Source organism: Protobothrops mucrosquamatus, unplaced genomic scaffold (assembly GCF_001527695.2).
Source record: "Protobothrops mucrosquamatus isolate PMUCROS unplaced genomic scaffold, P.Mucros_1.0 scaffold368, whole genome shotgun sequence".
Taxonomy (NCBI): domain Eukaryota; kingdom Metazoa; phylum Chordata; class Lepidosauria; order Squamata; family Viperidae; genus Protobothrops; species Protobothrops mucrosquamatus.
The window spans coordinates 311,236-330,100 of record NW_015386702.1 but is presented as its reverse complement, the minus strand read 5'-3'; the positions used below and the strand labels follow the sequence as shown (position 1 = coordinate 330,100).

Genomic DNA, 18,865 nt, shown 5'->3' with positions numbered 1-18,865 from the left:
TCATATAAAATTGCTAAACCAAGAAGCCTGTGGAAGTGAATAGTGACAGCAAAGGTAGTTTAGGGGGCCAGCAAAACAAAGATATAGTCTGAAGGGAAGAATGTTTGTGATGTTATTTTTCTTCTAGATGGCAATTTCCCCCAAAGAAGATTATTTGCTCAAGTCTGAAATATTGTGGTTGTCCTCTATGATTCAAGTAGAGATCATGGTGGTGGGCCAAGCAATAGCAACAGAATTTCACAGTTGTAAACAAAGGACAGAATCTTATAGCACATCAAGTTAAAAGAAATTCCATCTTGCTTTCTTTTTCCTTTTTTTCCCTTTTTTTGTCATGTTATGCAAAGATGAGAAGATTTTTTTTTTGAGATCTAGATGTTTTTTTAGTAGAGTTCCATAATCTACCAACAAGATCAGGCATAAAATAATTGCTGAGTGTGGAGTCAAATACTTAATGGTGGCTCAGATGCTGGACTCAGTTATATACTGGGATAAGTTGTTTATGGAAATACAAATCTATAGCAGAATTTGTATAGATCAGATATACGCTGCCTAGAGTTGCTTTTTGTGAGATGGGCAGCTATATAAATTTGACAAATAAGTTTTAAAATAAAACTCCAAAACTTGGTAGTAAAATTATATAGTAAGAGCTGAATATCCAAATGGCAAGGTCTCTCTCTGTCTCTCAAAAATTCTTCAAGAGTTATAAGTGATGGATGATTTATGATTTATCCACAATATATTTGTCCTATACTATTATGGGTGCATATTTGTCCTATACTATTATGGGTGCATATCTATTATGCATATCTTCAGAAGGTGGATCTTGAGCAAAGGCACAGGTTATGCACCTCTTCAAAATTTCTTCATGAAACAATACAACCACCAAATGACTAACAGAAAAGTGGCCATAACCTTTGCTTTAAACTAGTTCAGAAGCTAAAAATGTCTGCATGTGCTCAGAAACTTCATTTGGAGTGTTTGGCCAGTTTCCTACAGTTTCAAGGTCAAACAAGCACCCTCCTTGAGGTGAAGGAAGCCATCTTTTATAGCAGGGGTCCTCAAACTTTGCCACTTTAAGACTTGTGGACTTCAACTCCCAGAATTCCCCAGCCAGCTGCTGGCTGGGGAATTCTGGGAGTTGAAGTCCACAAGTCTTAAAGTGGCCAGGTTTGAGGACCCCTGTCTTATAGGCTTAACAAGGAACAGTATAGAGGATTAAATACTGGGACTGGGAGCTTGGTTTTCCATTTTTGAATAGAAGGGTGACAATTTAGAATCTAGTACAGGTAGTCCTCAACTTATAACCATTTATTTAGCAACCATTTGAAGTTACAACGGCACTAAAAAGGGTGACTGTTTTTCACGCGACCATTACAGTATCCCCATGGTCGCGCGATGAAAATTTGGACAGTTGGCAACTGGCATGTATTTATGACAGTTGCAGGGTTCCGGGATCATGTGATCACCTTTTGTGACCTGAGAAGCAAAGACAATGGGGAAGCCAGATTAATTTAATAACCATATTACTAACTTAACAACTGCATTGATTCTCTTAATGGTGGTAAGAAAGATTGTAAAATGAGGCAAAACTCACTGAATACCTACCTGGCTTAGCAATGGAAATTTGGGGCTATATTGTGATGATATGTCAAGGACTACCGATAGCTCACATCTGAACTCTACATTTCCCCACTCTCTTGAGTATCTCACCTTTTCGACCCATTCCAAGGTAGTGTTTTAAATGTAAATTTCTTTGACTGTCAGCTAGTTGAGTTTTACTTCTGTGTCACATTTATTTTGTTTTCATTTTTTGCAGAATTGCAGCTCACATGTTAGGAGGGCTGTTGTGACATGTTTCTCTGCTGGATGCTGTGGTCGCCATGGTAACAGGCCAGTGCGTTACTGCAAAAGATGCCACTCAAATCATCACAGCAATGAAGTTGGGGCAACAGCAGAGACCCACCTTTATCAGACATCACCACCTCCTATCAATACCCGTGAATGCGGCGCTGAGGAATTAGTCTGTACGGTGGAAGCTGTCATCAGGTAACCTTCACCAGCTTAATTGATACAGCCAAACGTTCCTTTCTGCCCTCCATTATTACAGCCTTTCCCAATTGGTATCGCCCAGATGTATTGAACCCACAATGCTCAGTCAGACTCACCCATGGTTCCAGTCCAAGAAGCCACACAGCCTGACTATAAGGACCCACCCCACTTTGCATCTTAAGAAGACAGAACTCTTGGAATATTTCTTCCAACAGGCATCTTTATTAAGAGAAAACTGGTTGCAGGCATTCTAGACAGGACTTGGGGTCCAAGCTCTCCCATTCAAGGTTTTAAGGGATCCCCCAGTAGCCCCACCCCATCACCCCCTTCTTCCAGTGACAGTTCCAGGCATTACATTCTCACCCTCTTTTCCTCACTGCCGGGAGGAGAGACTTCAGAAAGGATTACATGAAAGTTAATGGCCCCAATTGTTATTGTTAGTCCTTTTGGTGATATCCACATCCAGTCCCTTTGAAGTATACTGAAGGAAGTGAGGGCCATAAAGCCCCTTTGTTCACCCCCTTCCCTTCATCGTATGACAGAATCCAGAGAAGGCAGAAATGGGGTTTTCCATAGTTGATAACTAGAGATGAAATATAATTGGATTCTGTCACTGACACTGAAAGGTTAGCACAGTGAATTCATGTTGAGGTTTTGGAGTTCATCTTAGATGTTCTTCATCTTTTAGCCTGCTGAAAGAGGCGGAATTCCATGCTGAGCAAAGAGAGTACGAGCTCAATCGCAGGAGGCAGCTGGGCCTGTCTTCCTCTCACCATTCTTTGGACAACACGGATTTTGACAACAAAGACGATGACAAGCACGATCAGCGGCTTCTGAGCCAATTTGGAATCTGGTTCCTGGTAGGTGTGCTTTCCTCCCTTTCCTTTAGAGTAAAATTCTAGAAGAATTATTAGAAGCATCTCAGAGATTAAAACAGTCTTTCCAAATATGGTGCCTTCCAGGTACACTGGACTTTAATCCCATCATCCATAGCCAGTCTTCCCAATGTCTACTGCTGTCTGGAGATTATGTGAGCTGAAGGGCTAGCAGATCTGTAGAATTGAGACCAGGTTTTCTAAATCTCCATGAATAGAGAAAGTTCGTGGTTTCTGATGTTTGTTTTCCTAATATGAGGGGATCACAGAATCTTGTTCTTCCCATTTTTTATTTGGTTTGAAGGCATAATATCTGGCAAAGGTCTCTTCATAAACAGCAGACTATAGAATTATAGATTAGAATAAAACCTCAAAAATATGCATGACCGCAGCAAAACAAACACATGGATGTATACTTTGAACAATGATGACTCTAGGGCAGGGGTAGGCAACCTCGGCTCTTTTATGACTCGTGGACTTCAACTCCCAGAATTCCTGAGCCAGCATAGCTGGCTCAGGAATTCTGGGAGTTGAAGTCCACGAGTCATAAAAGAGCCGAGGTTGCCTACCCCTGCTCTAGGGGATTACAAATGAGCAACTCACCAAACACTTACATGTGAGGAATTCTGTCCATTTTGTCCATATAAACTAAAAGCAAACAGATATGACTAGCTTTGTAATGTTCTGTGAATGCAGCTGCTCCCCCGCTTAGCTATTGATCAGTTGTTATGGGATTAAGACTATTTCTCAGTGCAGTGCTTATTTTGGTTTTATCTATTGGGGGAAATATGTGTCAATATAATCTCTTATTCTTAAAAGTTTAGTTCACTCTTCTCATCTTTGAACTGTCTTTTTGTAATACCCTGACTAAAGAACATTTCTGGAGAGCTCAAAAGCTTTTCTGTCAACTTGACTGGTACTAAAAATGTATCACCCACAAATTGAATTTGCGTTATTCTAATACGCTTTGTTGGACTACAACTCCCAAGTTCCCATATAGCATTTTGGAAACTTCAGTTTATCACTTCTGGAGGACACCATAGTGGATGATGATGGTGGTGGTGGTGATGATGATTAAGATTTAGAAGTATCTGACTCCAGAATGATTCTGGGCAGCTTAAAGTTTAGTCAAAAAGATAATGGTATTATCATAAAGATGTTAAAAAATATCCACCTAATTCTCGTTCGATCATTTGCAGCATCTTGGTTTAGATTTTTGTAGATACCAAGTTTTTGTATATACAAAGCCATTCCTGTTTTCTATAGGAATGAATTCAAGGGAAGGATCTAAAGTTGGCAAAATTTTAGGGATGCACTTAGGGGGCAAAGATACATGCCCTCCCCCGGTCTTTGGAATAACATGGTTTCAGGCATCAGGATCAAATGTATTCCCCACATTAATTGCCACAGATTTGTAATGGTATATGGTTCAAGATGATATATATTAAATATGGTTTAATAAAACTAAAGTTAAATGTAGCTTTGACATGACCTTGGCAGTTTTATATAGTTTATAGCCTGAAAAGTTTGTGTTTCTTGCTGATAATTTTTTTCAGCAGTCTCTTTTCTATTTTATATACACAAATAAATGCAAGACAGTGATCAATTGCATGGAGCAAGAGAAAAAAGTAGTGTTGTATAACCTGTGAGGAACAGAAAGAACTAGATGAAAAGGGAACTGCTGTATAGGCTCCACAACAAAAATGCTTAGTTAATCAAAAGTCCCTCAATATACAATAGTATCAATGGCAATCTGTTAACAATGGGAATTGATCTATAGATGGATTCCTGAATATGTAGTCTGCATAGCTGAAGTAGGAATGTGAGAAGCATACCTTTTTATCAGACATGTTTCTTAATAGTCAGGATAAACGACAGCTAAACAACTTCTTAAAGGGGATGGTATTAAACCAAAGAACAAATAAGAGATGGTCAAAAGGACTATAATCTGTGCTGAATGTAGATGAAAATAAGATAATTTTGTCTGGAGTTGATCACATTGGAATATTGCACAAGGATCTGTTAGAAACTGAATCTGAATCTCGTTTTGAACCCTTTAATCGATAAGTCGCAAATACATGCTAGTGGAACAAATACATGCTAGTAGTTGTATACAATTCCATTACTTATGTTTAAATGTTTATCTATTGCTTTCCCGATGTTTTTGGCTGAGCTTGATAGCAGCAGAATAGTATTTTCCCCCCAAGATTGTGTGCCTTGGTTAGTCAATCCATCTGAAAGCACACTTGTTTCTTGTCTTTCCACAAGGCAATTTGCAAGAGAAAGAGAAAAACTGAGAACATTTTGTTTGCAGGTTAGCCTCTGCACCCCTAGCGAGAACACTCCTACAGAGAGTTTGGCTCGTCTCGTCAGCATGGTTTTCCAGTGGTTCCACTCCACAGCGTATATGATGGATGATGAAGTTGGCAGCCTAGTGGAGAAACTCAAACCCCAATTTGTCACTAAATGGCTGAAAACTGTGTGTGATGTCAGATTTGATGTCATGGTGATGTGCCTTCTTCCTAAACCAATGGAGTTTGCAAGGGTAAGAACTGTAGTTCTTGATTTATAGCGGTGTCACAAATAAACTTGCTTAGATCCAGTGTTTATTACAGTGTTTAATATTTTGAGTGCTTGTTGTACACAAAAAGAGAATGTAATGCTGGTTGCCTTCAGTACCATATGACTTGCTATATGACATTTAATACAGCCTTTTTTCCCCCCTTGGCAATGCCCTCAGGTAGGTGGATATTGGGATAAGTCATGTAGCACTGTGACACAATTAAAGGAAGGTCTGAATCGGATCCTCTGCTTAATTCCGTACAATGTAATCAACCAACCTGTGTGGGACTGTATTATGCCAGAATGGCTGGAAGCCATCAAGACTGAAGTGCCAGACAATCAACTGAAGGAATTCAGGGAAGTATTAAGGTAAATGGAACAATATGCAGTCTTTTTAAGTCCTGTTGGAGGAATTGAAGCTTAAATATTATTAAATTTTCAGACAGAAATCCAAGCCTTATATACTGTATCTAAACTGCAACTTTATAAGTGGAATGCAGGCATGAAATATGTTCTGTAACATATATGAAATTTCAAGCCCTTGGAGAAAATGCAGTTGCTTTTTCCATAAACATCATTACTGGATTGGGCCCAAAGTTTGAATGGCAAGGAAGCACTTTCAAATTCTAAACCTCTTGAAATTGCTCCCTAGCCAAAGGTTTGATTACAGTGATTCAGGTCTTGGAGGCATGTGAATGTTATTTAGGAACTTATAGGTTGAATATTAGTTCTTGATATTGATATATCAATAAAATTCCAAGTTGTAGAAGAGCAGGCACCTAAAACCATAATTCTTCATGGTATTGTGTAATCTTTATTTGCATCTTTTTAAAAAAGGTGGGCAGTCAAAGAGTTGCAGTAGTCGATATATCACACCTTGATTTTGAGTGTGGCAAGAGATGCTGATATATATATTTATATATTTGAATTCCTTCCCATTTCATTATCAGTTCAGAATGGTTTACAAATGTAAATAAAGGCAATATAAGCATCCATAAATTATATAATTATGTTACTTTCTAAAGAGGGAATTATAAAACTTTAAACTTCCTAATGGTCAGGAATGTTCACTACCATAGCTTATAGGACTGATGGTCCTGTTTCATGGAGATATTTGAGCAAAGGTGGAAAGTCATAAAGAGAAAGAGCTATAATTCTATATTATTTGCAGTGATCAAAGTTTGGATTAAAGGGGCCTCAACATTCTTTCTAAATTGACATTCTAAATTCTTCTCCATTCTTTCATATATGTCAAACATTTTCACTCTCCACTTCATGCTTCTCATGGAATCTTCTTACATAATCTTATTTCTTTTCAAAACTCCATAATACTATTTGCTCTTTTAATGACCACCAATTGGCATAGTCTCATTTGGAATTTATTCCAGTAAAAACTACTGCTATATGACATAGAACCTTTACATATATGTAATGTTTTCCTGTTCAGGTTTTAAGTTCATTTTTATTTTTTTGTGGGCAGCCTTTGTTCTTTCTGACAGCCATCTTAAAGAACCTACTAATCAATCTTTTGTCTTTGTGCATTGTAGTAAAATGTTTGATATTGAGCTATGCCCACTCCCTTTTTCTCTGGAGGAAATGTTTGGCTTCATAAGCTGTCGATTCACAGGATATCCATCCTCTGTACAAGAACAAGCTCTACTCTGGCTTCATGTGAGTGCTGACATATCTTTGCTCAAGTCATCCTATGGAAGCACATTCCAGTGTGTTGATTGGACATAGTTCCCAGATAGTACTGACTGTGTGCATCAACAAAATTTTAATATATACCGTACTAATCCTACTAATTATTTAATTTTTCTATCATGTTTTTAAATTATTAGTATTAATTAGTATCCCAAGCAATATCCCAAGCAAACAGTAGGTGGCTTCTATTATTATTGTCTTGGCGCTACCTATGATCAAGGTTTGTGATTTGTGAGACGTTTTCAGTGTTCAACTCATAAAATACCTTACAAGGTTTGTACCCTTACTTCCTTTTCCTTGCCACCTGTTATGAAATTAATACAGTCTCAAGAAATCATACAGAGGCATCTGATGCAGAGGCTAAGCAGATCAGCATTTGATTGCGTCTGGTTAGAAAGCAATGTGGTCATTCTATACATAGGTTTTGTCATGACAGAAAGATGTACATTTAAGAAATTAAGGCTTCAGTAACAATTTTAGGTGACTTGCATTAAGAGTCTCTTTGAGGAAGCCAACCTAAAAGCAGAAGCTGGTTTCACATATATTAAGCCATGATTATTTGACTTTGATTTGTTGAATAAATAATAAAAAATGGGTTTGTATGTTTTGCTAAACCATAAATCTTTGTTTCAATGGCACAATTAATATATCATACTACCGGTAAGCCTAGATCAATCTCCTCACACAAACATCATCAGTTGATATCACACAGATTCAGTCCATAAATTCCACAACTACAGTTTCAACTCCCACGCTCTAGATCAGGGGTAGTCAACCTTGGCTCTTTTATGACTTGTGGACTTCAACTCCCAGAATTCCTGAGCCAGCACAGCTGGCTCAGGAATTCTGGGAGTTGAAGTCCACGAGTCATAAAAGAGCCAAGGTTGACTACCCCTGCTCTAGATCTTAATTTGTATAGGGACTAAATTAAATGCATGTTTTAAGTTCACTTTTCATTTTGACCTAGTTTCTAAAATATACACTAACACTTCAGTTTTTACTTGAACCTGAGAACACTGTCTTCTTCCTCTTTTTCAGGTGTTATCTGAATTAGACATTGTAGTTCCACTTCAGTTGGTGATCAGTATGTTTTCTGATGGTGTTAATTCTGTGAAAGAACTGGCAAATCAAAGAAAATCGAGAGTCAGTGAGATAACTGGGAATCTTGCAGCTCGAAGGGTAATTCATTATCAATTTCCTTTATAACAGGAAATACACTTTGCATTTATTTTTTGACTAAGTCAGTAGGTGCAATCAGTGAAAATGAAGTGTGATTAAACTGAAGTCCTTTGAAATGAACGGGGCTGAGCCTGCAGTTAAGCATAAGACTGAACTTGGTTACTTAACAGGAAGCTCTGTTGAAGATTATAAATTTATTCATTGTAAATAAATGCATTTGGAATCAGGTTCAAAGTAGACAGGATGCTTTTTCATAGAATTGGCAGTTATGTACATTTATTTATTTATTTATTTACAAAAAACCATTAAATAGCAAATTTAGGTCTTTGACCTAGATTAGGACATTAATTATTAGGAGTGAAAGCTTAGTCATTTTCTATCTGCTGCAGTCCCAGTCTAGATCCCTCCATTCCTTATTCATATTATTTGTATAGGGAGAAAAAATTCCAATAGAGGGTATAATGAATTCTGCAAATATTGCAAGTAGCAAGTGTGGAAGCATGAAATTGATGGGACACCAGTAGGTGTTAAAAAGTTCTGGTATGAAAAAAGGATTGTCCCTCCATCAGTCTTAGTTATCATGGCCAACTATAAAGGATTCTGAGCGTTTCAATGTAATTTCAGTTGGAGGGTTGTAAAATATAAATATAAAATATATTGAACTATATCCCCCTGGCAAGACCTAAACTAGTTTTTGGGAAAACGCTTCCTGCTTGTTTAAACATGTTTAAACTGTATATGTTAACCTTCCAAATAGAGGTGTCTATGGGTATTTTAAACCTATATAAAAAGTTTGTAATAAAACATAAACTGCTTAACTCAGTAGGCTAAATAAGCAATTAAAACAATTAAACCAGCAATTGGATAGCAGAAATCAGGGTGATTCAAATGATTGAAATATTAGAACTGCAAAAATCTGTAGACTGCTAGATGGTAGGAAAAGAACTTTTATGCACCCCTCTGTTACCATCTTATGATTGTCTGGATTTTTATAGCTCAAATGTGGTCACTCCAATTAAAAAGAAGGATTAAAACGGGGAATTCTGTCAGTAGAATCCATAGGTCTTAAAGTTGCCAAGGTTGGACTCCCCTGCATTAGAACAAACTAAGATTTAACAGTAAAAGTTTTAATAAAATTGTTTTTGCCTTGCCCCAAAAAGACAATAGAACTCCCTGGGGGAGATGCTTCATCACTATATATTCTCATGGAAGGGTACCAAGCATCTTTTAGGTCTTGGAGAGAAATACACGAGAAAGGATGCTCCTTTAGATATGTCAAATGTAGTTTGGCTGTTTGTCGCATCATTTTACTAAGACTTAAGATGCACCTAATTTGTGCCACTTAACTGTTCCATCAGTCATGAATGGAACAATTCAGTGGCTGCTAAAACAGCTAAATGGGATATCTGAAAAATATTTTGGAATACCATGACCCCGTTGTTATTAAATCATGTTTTTCTGCTTTTATGACTGCTTTGTTAATAGCAGGTAACACTGTATCTTCATGCTGGGAAAAAATGTGTCTTCTGCACATTTCTGTCATGAAATAAATGTATTTTCCTAAATTAAGCATATAGGAGCTCGCTTGGAATTCTGTTTCGTATGTTATTTTAGTTATTTGGTTCCCTCTAGGTGAGCATTGCTTCCGATCCAGGACGCAGAGTTCAGCATAATACACTGAGTCCATTCCCAAGTCCGTTTCAGAGTCCATTTCGCAGCCCCGTGCATAGCCCTTTCCGCAGTCCTTTCAAAAATTTTGGACACCCTGGAGGAGGAAAGGCCATTGACTTTGACAGTGATGATGATGAAATGAATTTGAGTTGTTTCATCCTGATGTTTGATCTCATCTTGAAACAGGTAAATAATCTACATCCCAATATTGTAAACATGGTCAGTAATAGAATCCAGATATAACCATATCTTGTTTGGGAACATTTTAAAGAATCTCTTAGTGTTTTATATTGGTGCCAATTTGCAAGCCAGCGATTATTTATATGCATCCAGAAAGATTCAGTGGTATTCAAACTTTTTGGTGTCAAGAGTTCACTAGGCCTTCCTGCGCTGAAATGGACAGGTTAACTCTAGAGATTAAAAATAAAACTGAAACAGAGTATTACGAAATTTGGAAAAATTTGTACGATTGGTTAGAGATAAGGAGGATCGCTGAGGCGGTTATCGATTGACTAGTTGACATTATAAGGACTTCTTATTAGTACTTACATTAGGGCACAACTGAAAGATATGTAAATATAATTGCTGACGATTGAAAGATGGTTTAGCAAAAATTTTACAGATGTTACACGCACAGTTTGTTATACTTTGTCCTGTTAAAGAATATATTTTAAGTTTCTGATTTTCTTTCTGTAACATAAGGTAATACTAATAGCATTGGTGAAGTCAGGGAGGTTGAAGTATGTCCACTTCTGTTTTTAAAGTGTATATTCAATAAAATTTGTAAAAAAGAAAAGAAAAAAGAGTTCACTAGGCCTGGGTGAGTCCTCTTGGCCTTTTGGTGAACCCAAGAAACTAAAACCATACTAACTTTCCCAGCTGATAGGCACCATGATCCATGGTACAATAGCCCAGATATTTTAACAAATGAGAATATCACAGATTCATGAGATTCTGTGACTATTTAATTTGATGCCTGGGTGGAGGGTTTCTGGAGAGCTAGAAAAGGATCATTAATAACCTCTGCTCTAATGTTGGATGGATATGTAGTGTAATTGATAAATATTGATTGAAAATTACTGATTTCACACAACATACTGTCAAGAATTTGAATCTGAGTCAAAGATCTATATTTAGTTTAGTTGTTTATTAAATTTATATGGCATTCATATCGCAGTTTGAGGCAACTTTGAGGAGCTGAATCCTATATTCAGCTCAAAATTCAATAAAAGCAGTTAATCCTTTGGAGATGCAGCATTCAGGATATAAATAGTCAATTGCTCAATTGACTGTTTCCCTATCAAAACTTCCTACAGCTTTCTTCATGCATCTTTTAGAAGGACTGTGGATTACTTCAAATACATACTTCTAGTTAATGAAGCTTCAGTGGAATTACCCAGTCAAAACAGATTTACAGATTGAAGCAGATCTACTGTTACACAGCAAATCAAATCAGGTGGCTAATCATCTCTACCCTAATTTCCTTCTGTATGGTCTGTGTATCTCTGGCAATGCTAGTCTGGTTTTGCTACTCTGCTAATTAACTAAGAGTGTTACCAGTAAGGCACAGCCCTGATACAATTCAATTCCATCCAGAAAAGGCCTTGCCAATGTGTCCTGCCCAGCCTGAAATAAAGGAAACCAAAGTTGGGGGTGAGCCTTCCCAGGAGGAATGAATCTTACCAGCCAGATATTATAGAGTATTGTAGCTCTGCTAAATGCAGGAATTGGAGGCAGCAAAGCTAACTCCTTAGGGGAGGCCCTTAAGGAAGGGAAAGCCAGTGGACATTAATGTCATGTTAAAAAAAGGAAACGGACAAGCAAGAACTTTAATAGTTTTTATAGCTTTTGTTTGAAACTGGAATACAAATAATTCTTGTTTATCGGATAGCAACTGTTCACTTTTACAATAGTGATGAAAAAGTAACTTTGCAACCAATCCTGTATTTATGACCTTTACAGCAGCAATTTCTCTCTGTCCTGTGTTTACCATTACAGTTAATTAGTACACATTGCCCTGGCTTGACCCATCACCACCCCAGAGTGGAGAGATTGTCTAAATAAAATTGTGTCTTCCTGAGCTGCTTTTCTCTCACTCCCTAAAAAGTGCTAAGGACAAGTTAACCAGCTCAGCTCTGTATTCTTAATTAGTTGATTAGAACCCAGTTGGCTGGCAGCTGCTGCCTGAAACTAACTAAATCCTAATCAGTTTTACATTAAAGGCAAACAGCTGGCACCAAAGTATTCCTTTTGAAGTGTATTCCCTATTGCAGTGGTGGCGATCCTATGGCACGTGTGCCAGAGGCGGCATTCGGAGCCCTCTCTGTGGGCACACGCACCGTTGCCCCAGTCCCGCCTCCCCCCATGGCCCCCTCCTCATCAGCAGCCCCCCTGGAGGAGAGGTGCCCCTGGGCACGGCCTGCACAGAGCAGCACAGCCGAGGATATAGCCGGGCAGCAGGGACAAGACTCCGCCCTCACGCCCCATAGCGTGCAGATGATGCTGCGTGGTGTGGGTAGAGGGCATGGCTGCCATGGCACTGCAGGGGCTGCCTGGATGATCTGCTGCAGTGGGCCATGGAGGCGGTGTGTGGCCCTGTGGGTGGGTGGGGCAGGGGGCAGGCGGGAGGCGAAGCGGGGGCAGGGGGCAGTTTTTGAGCACTCAGTCTCTAAAAGGTTCGCCATCACTGCCCTATTGTGTGCCTGCTTACTCTCTTTTTATCCCTTCCTCTTCAATGCACGTAAATGCAAACATTCTCTTCTTGCTAATTATCCCAGTGCCAGATGAGTATCCCAATGGTAGGGTAGTGGGGGAAAAGGGCTATAAAATTTGTCCTTTTAGCTAGCTTCTTCATGAGAAACCCTGCCATTTTGGCTCATCCAGCTTTTTTTGGGGGTAGTATCCTGATGTTGCAAAACAAAGCAATGCAATGCTGAAGTAAAGTAATAGTTCTAGTCACATGATTTTTTTCATTTAGGGACATCTTGCTTAATGACCAAGTTGCTGGTTTGAATTGTGGTTGCTTAAATAAGAACTACCGTAAGACATTTTCTGCACTGATATGACCAAATCATTTGAGCTCTTTCCTGTAAAATGTAGTGGGTGCTGTCCTGTCTTTTCCTCATCTCTGCCAAAAAAAAAAAAAAAAAGTCCAGCTCCTGATGACTTAGCAAACAAAATCATGTAGTTTTCTGTGGAGCAATATAGAAATGGGATATTTTTTTCCAATATACCAATCTAGTCTACAGCTCTGGTGTTCCCTACCTATATATTAATAAAACCTGGCTCTATTTGGCATCCAGATCCAGACAAGGCTAGTGCTAAATGCTGCCAATTGCTGAAAATTTTACCATCTTTACTATTATAATTTTCTTTCCAGACTATCAAAGCAGCTTCAACTATTTTAATGTTTTCCTGTTATAATGAATCCTATAAAAAGATTGAATCAACAATCTCAAAGTAGTTTAATCAGTTTAAAATTGAATGTCAAACTGCAACTCAAACGGAATCATACCTGTTTTAACAATTTCAAACTGAAATTGAATCACAGTGAATCACAGTGATTCATACAGGCTTTATTTTTAATATGGAGAAGTAGTCAGTTTTATAATTCTCATCTGTATGTTGTATATTATGATTTGTCTGAACATATTGTATATGCCAGTTTTGGGAGATGAGTGCCATGGAATCCGTGCTGCATTCATATGCCAAAAATATTATATATACAATCTTTTTAATCTGAATTCAAGTCAGATAGATGTCTGATTAATTTATTCACTAGCTAGAACAAGAACAAGAAGAACTGGAACAATAAGAGACAATGTGATTTAGTTAGACTCTTTTGTAGTGGGTGGCTATAATAAATCTAATTAATGATAAGCATTGAGATGGATTGGGCCTGGGAAGTCTCATGTTCAAATTCCCATTCAACAATAGAATTGACGGGGGTGATTTTTTTTGACACAACTATTAGGTCTTAGCACAACCTGTCTCACCAGTTTGTTATGAGGATAAAAATCAGGCAGACTTCCCATGTGCAATATTGTAAACACACAAAAGATAGACAAGATATAAAGACAAGACATAAATGTAATAGTAAGATCTTGGTGACCCATAACCACACTGTAATCACTACTCAACTGGACGATTTATTTGTCAACATTCTTAAACACCCATCTCCCACATAGAGGGGCTCAATGCAATGTGTCCTACATGGGGCTATCTTTGAAGATGATTTCAAAGATACAGTTAGTGCAGAATACAGAAGCCATATTCCTAACTGGGAAAACCCATTGTTATGTCCATCTAACATTCACTACATTGGCTATTAACAGCTATTCAAATACATGGAGCTTTTAAAAGCTGATGTGCTGTTGTATATTAGTTAGTAGACTAATTTAGTTAGTTGGACCAGGGCTTGGATGACCTAAATTTAAATACATACAAAGCCATGGAAGATAATTCAGTGTGTGTGTGTGTGGGGGGGGGGTTGGTTAATGTGGTCTCTCTTTATGTAATCCAGTACACAAAGTTGTTGTGGAGTAAAATTGGAGGGAAATGTATTATGTATGCTTTCTTGAGCTCCCAGAGAAAAGATAGGACATAATCTCAATAATACATTAAAAGCACCTTTAAGAGGGTACTCTTCTATTGATTTTACCCTTTGCCAATATTTCTATATCAATTACTTTGTTAATAATTCCTCCCAAAATGTGTTTTTCAGATGGAATTACAAGATGATGGCATTACCTTGGGCTTGGAGAACAGCATTTCCAAAGACATAATTTCTATCATCAACAATGTATTCCAGGCCCCCTGGGGTGGCTCCCATATTTGTCAAAAAGATGAGAAGGCAGTAGAATGCAATTTGTGCCAATCTAGTATCTTGTGCTATCAGCTGGCTTGTGAACTCTTGGAAAGATTAGCCCCCAAAGAAGAAATCAGACTGGTGGTAAGCAAATTAAAGAAAGGATCTAAAAAAGTATCCAGAAAAATTTCTATTGTATTTATATATCTAGGTCATGACTGTGATATTTTGCCTTCTGTGTTCCATATGTTGAATATACAATATGCCATTTGATTTGTGCAAAAATCTACATAGAAATCCAATGGGTGTATTAGCTTTCAAGTTCTCAAGGCCCCATTCAACAGCAACTAAAAAGGGTATAGAAGAGCAACTATCACTGTTCAGATGTTGCTACAGTTCCTAAATTTAATTACTATTAGATTGGTAAGGCTGCTGGGAGATGTACATAATTCAGGAACATCTGGAAGGTCATCATTTTTTTTACCTTAATAGTGAAAAAATCCTGAACTTACATTTAGTTGCTCAACAACTGTTCAAAGTTACAATGGATTCAAAAAAGTTACTTACAACCTGTCCTTGAAGTTATATCTTCTGCATCACTCCCATGGTCACATTTCAGGCACTTGGCAACTGATTCATATTTATGACCAGTTGCAGCAGCCCACAGTTACATGATTGTGTTTTGCAACTTCTTTTCCATCCAAAAAAATGCCTGTTGGATAAGCTGGATTTGGACTCATGACAATGTGATTCACTCAACAACCACAATAAAAATGCCCATAAAAATCAAGTCCAGACACGTGGTGACTTGATTTATTACCACAATGACTTATGACCAAAATTCTGAGTTCAGATGTGACCGTACGTCGAGGATTACCTATAAAGGCAAGGATCCTATTTTTGTTCAAAGATTACAAACAACAATAAAACTCAGTGAAAGTGGGATGCGATATAATGACGTTGAAATATAGTAAACAATTTTTACACAATTATTACAAATTGTTTAAAACATGGTTGCTTCTCCTACTCTGACTCTCAGCCATAGCAGTTTATAAATGTCAACTTTGTGAAGGGTGAGACATAATTCTTGTAGGGCTTTCTTGTCTGGTTGATGGTTATAAAAATATGCAAAAGATAAAATTGAAAGGTCTAGTATCTGTTGATTAGTCTTAGTTCTGTATGTAAAGTATTTGTAGGAGATGACGCTGAGCTTGAGGGAGGGGTCAAAATCACCATCAGTCATGTGTTCATGCGCACCCACAAGAAATCTAAGTCCAGCCCACCTTAAATTCCTTTCTATTCTTAACTCCCGCAAATTTCCCTTGACCTTTAGTAGCTCAGATTCTTGTAGAGAGTTTAAGCTTGCAGTAAACCTTTATATTCATTTGAACTGCCTGAATCTCCAGACTTCCCTGGCACTTGACTGTATGTTGCCCTGAAATATGTACATGTGGATACTGAACATTATTTGTATTTGAAGGAACCGACAGATAACTTAGAGGACAGTCTTCTTGATTCCAAACCGGAGTTCATTATAGGAACCGAAGGGGATGCAAAAAACAAATCTGCCCAAGAGCAAGGACAAAACCCAGGGAACCACACAGAAGCAACAGAAAATACAGGTATTATTTTTTTAAAACATTAAAGTTAAAATACTATAATGATTAAAATTGATAGATGGCCAATACCTATTATAACTTACCTCAGTCTCATGACACTCTCTCTCTCTCTCTCTCTCTCTCTCTCTCTCTCTCTCTCTCTCTCTCTCTCTCTCTCTCTCTCTCTCTCTCTCTCTCTCTCTCTCTCTCTCTCTCCCTCTCTCTCTCTCTCTCTCTCCCTCTCCCTCCCTCCCTCCCCCCCTTTCTCTCTGTATATATATATTCATTCCCTTTAATAAATAATGATATCAACTGAGATTAGCCCCAGAGAGGCATCTTGAGATCATTCATTCTAATGGCAGGTTAGCCTTCCATTACCAGTGGTTTTCCAAGCCCTACCAGTGGTTTTCCAAGCCCTGCCAGAAAGGTAGAAAATTCCCCTCCAGAAACCAGTAACATCCTTTAGGCCCCTGGAATAGAGCATGTGAACCAATCCCATTCTCAGCATAGTGAAAAATGAAATGAATTGACTGCATTGACAACTTAGACATCAATTAAATTAAATGGAACACAATTGGACAGTCAGAACTTACTTTTCAGAACACAAAAACAAAGTAGGAACAGTATTGCTTTTATAGGAAGGGCATAGCAAGGACAGTATTTGAGTATAGTGCAATCATTGGCTTTATAATCAAGTTCAATCTGAAACTGGCAGAAGATCCAAGCAAGATGTGCTGCTTGTGATTAGAGATTGAAGTGCTAACATCAGCAATAACTATGAAGGAAAGTGTAGCTGAACTTTCACTTTAGCAAGCAAGTGTAAGGCTTGCTAAAGTGAGATGAAGCAGGAAAATAACTTATCAATGATTTCTGCATTGCTGACACAATGCTCCAATACAGGTAGTTCTTGACTTACAACCATTTTTTAGGGGCTATTTGAAGTTACAATGGCACTGAAAAAGTCAGTTATGATCATTTTTCACACTTACGACCATTACAGCATCCTCATGGTCATGTGATCAGAATTTGGCAACTGGCATGTATTTATGACTGTTGCAGGATCCCAGAGTCATGTGATCCCCTTTTGTGACATTCTGACAAGGAAAGTCAATGGGGAATCCAGATTCACTTAACAACCACTTTACTAACTTAACAGCTGCAGTGATTCATTTAACAACTGTTTATTGTAAAATGGGTCAAAACTCAACAACTGTCTTGCTTAGCAAGAGAAATTCTGGGCTCAATTATGGTCATATGTTGAGGACTGCTTGTAATCAGAATGATTTCCATGTATGTGAACTTTATCAGATTGATTTTACAGAACTCAAATTGACTATATTATTGCTCCAGGGAAGTAGAAAACTCAGTTATACAGCAAAGAAATGGCCAGGGGCTGACTGTGAAAGAGATCATGAACTGCTCATATGAAAGCTTCCAATTAAGCTAAAGAAAAAAGCCAACTAGTTTCCATTTATGATCTTGAGCATATAACCACCAGTTTTAAGGAGAACATCAGAAATCACTTTGAAGTTCTGAATCTCATATATAGAGAACCAAAAGAACTGTAGCATGAAATTAAATGTGTTGCTAAGAATGAATGTGAAAATCAGAAGGATACAGGAATTTATGGAATAGCTATAGAAATATTCCAAGCAACTGAAGAAGAATCTGTAAAGATCATATCCAAAGTATGCCAGCAGATCTAGAGAACATAGCAGCCAACAAATTGGAACAGGTCAACCTATATTTCAATATTAAAAAAGGAGAACCAACAAAGCATATGTTGATATTATTCCGTATTCTTAATTTCACCATGCTAGCAATGCTTAAGATCATTTAGCACAAATTAGAGCCCTACACAGAGAGGCAGAAGATGTCAGATGTTCCAGCTGGCTTCAGAAATTGAAAATTATTTTCAAGCTTTAGTGATGAAAGTCAAGGAGGGTAGTGAAAGAAAATGGGACTATTAACCATAAATGAGACCAAACTAATGACAAGTATAGTAATCAGTCTTAGAATGGCAATGAAGATACTTAAATAGTGTATGAGTTCTGCTTTTTATAATCAACTTTCAACAGTAAAGGAACCAGAAGTCAAGAAAATATGCTGTAAACCAACAGTGAAGAACTTGGAAAAATACTTAAATATCATGCTGTGTCTAAACTTACAAAGAATCAGAACTATGTAGTTAATGGTTTTCCCAGTTTTACACTATGGAAACAAAACGAGGGGGGACATGATAGCAGTGTTCCAATATCTCAGGGGTTGCCATAAAGAAGAGGGAGTCAAGCTATTTTCCAAAGCGCCTGGAGGCAGGACAAGAAGCAACGGGTGGAAACTAATCAAGGAGAGAAGCAATCTAGAACTAAGGAGAAACTTCCTGACAGTGAGAACAATTAACCAGTGGAACAACCTGCCTC

The 18,865-nt window shown here is 37.9% G+C and overlaps 1 protein-coding gene across 2 annotated transcripts in view; it reads left to right on the top strand.

Moving 5' to 3' along the window:
* UNC79 (unc-79 homolog, NALCN channel complex subunit) overlaps nucleotides 1-18,865 on the top strand; it is a 136,533-nt gene that overhangs the window by 36,923 nt on the left and 80,745 nt on the right. For both annotated transcript variants that reach the window (XM_029284087.1, XM_015815694.1), the window contains 9 exons: nucleotides 1,817-2,046; nucleotides 2,738-2,909; nucleotides 5,239-5,469; nucleotides 5,665-5,855; nucleotides 7,034-7,157; nucleotides 8,229-8,369; nucleotides 10,002-10,226; nucleotides 14,764-14,991; nucleotides 16,328-16,469. In XM_029284087.1, the coding sequence (XP_029139920.1) occupies nucleotides 1,817-2,046; nucleotides 2,738-2,909; nucleotides 5,239-5,469; nucleotides 5,665-5,855; nucleotides 7,034-7,157; nucleotides 8,229-8,369; nucleotides 10,002-10,226; nucleotides 14,764-14,991; nucleotides 16,328-16,469 (1,684 nt within the window). The remainder of the gene's footprint in view (nucleotides 1-1,816; nucleotides 2,047-2,737; nucleotides 2,910-5,238; nucleotides 5,470-5,664; nucleotides 5,856-7,033; nucleotides 7,158-8,228; nucleotides 8,370-10,001; nucleotides 10,227-14,763; nucleotides 14,992-16,327; nucleotides 16,470-18,865) is intronic.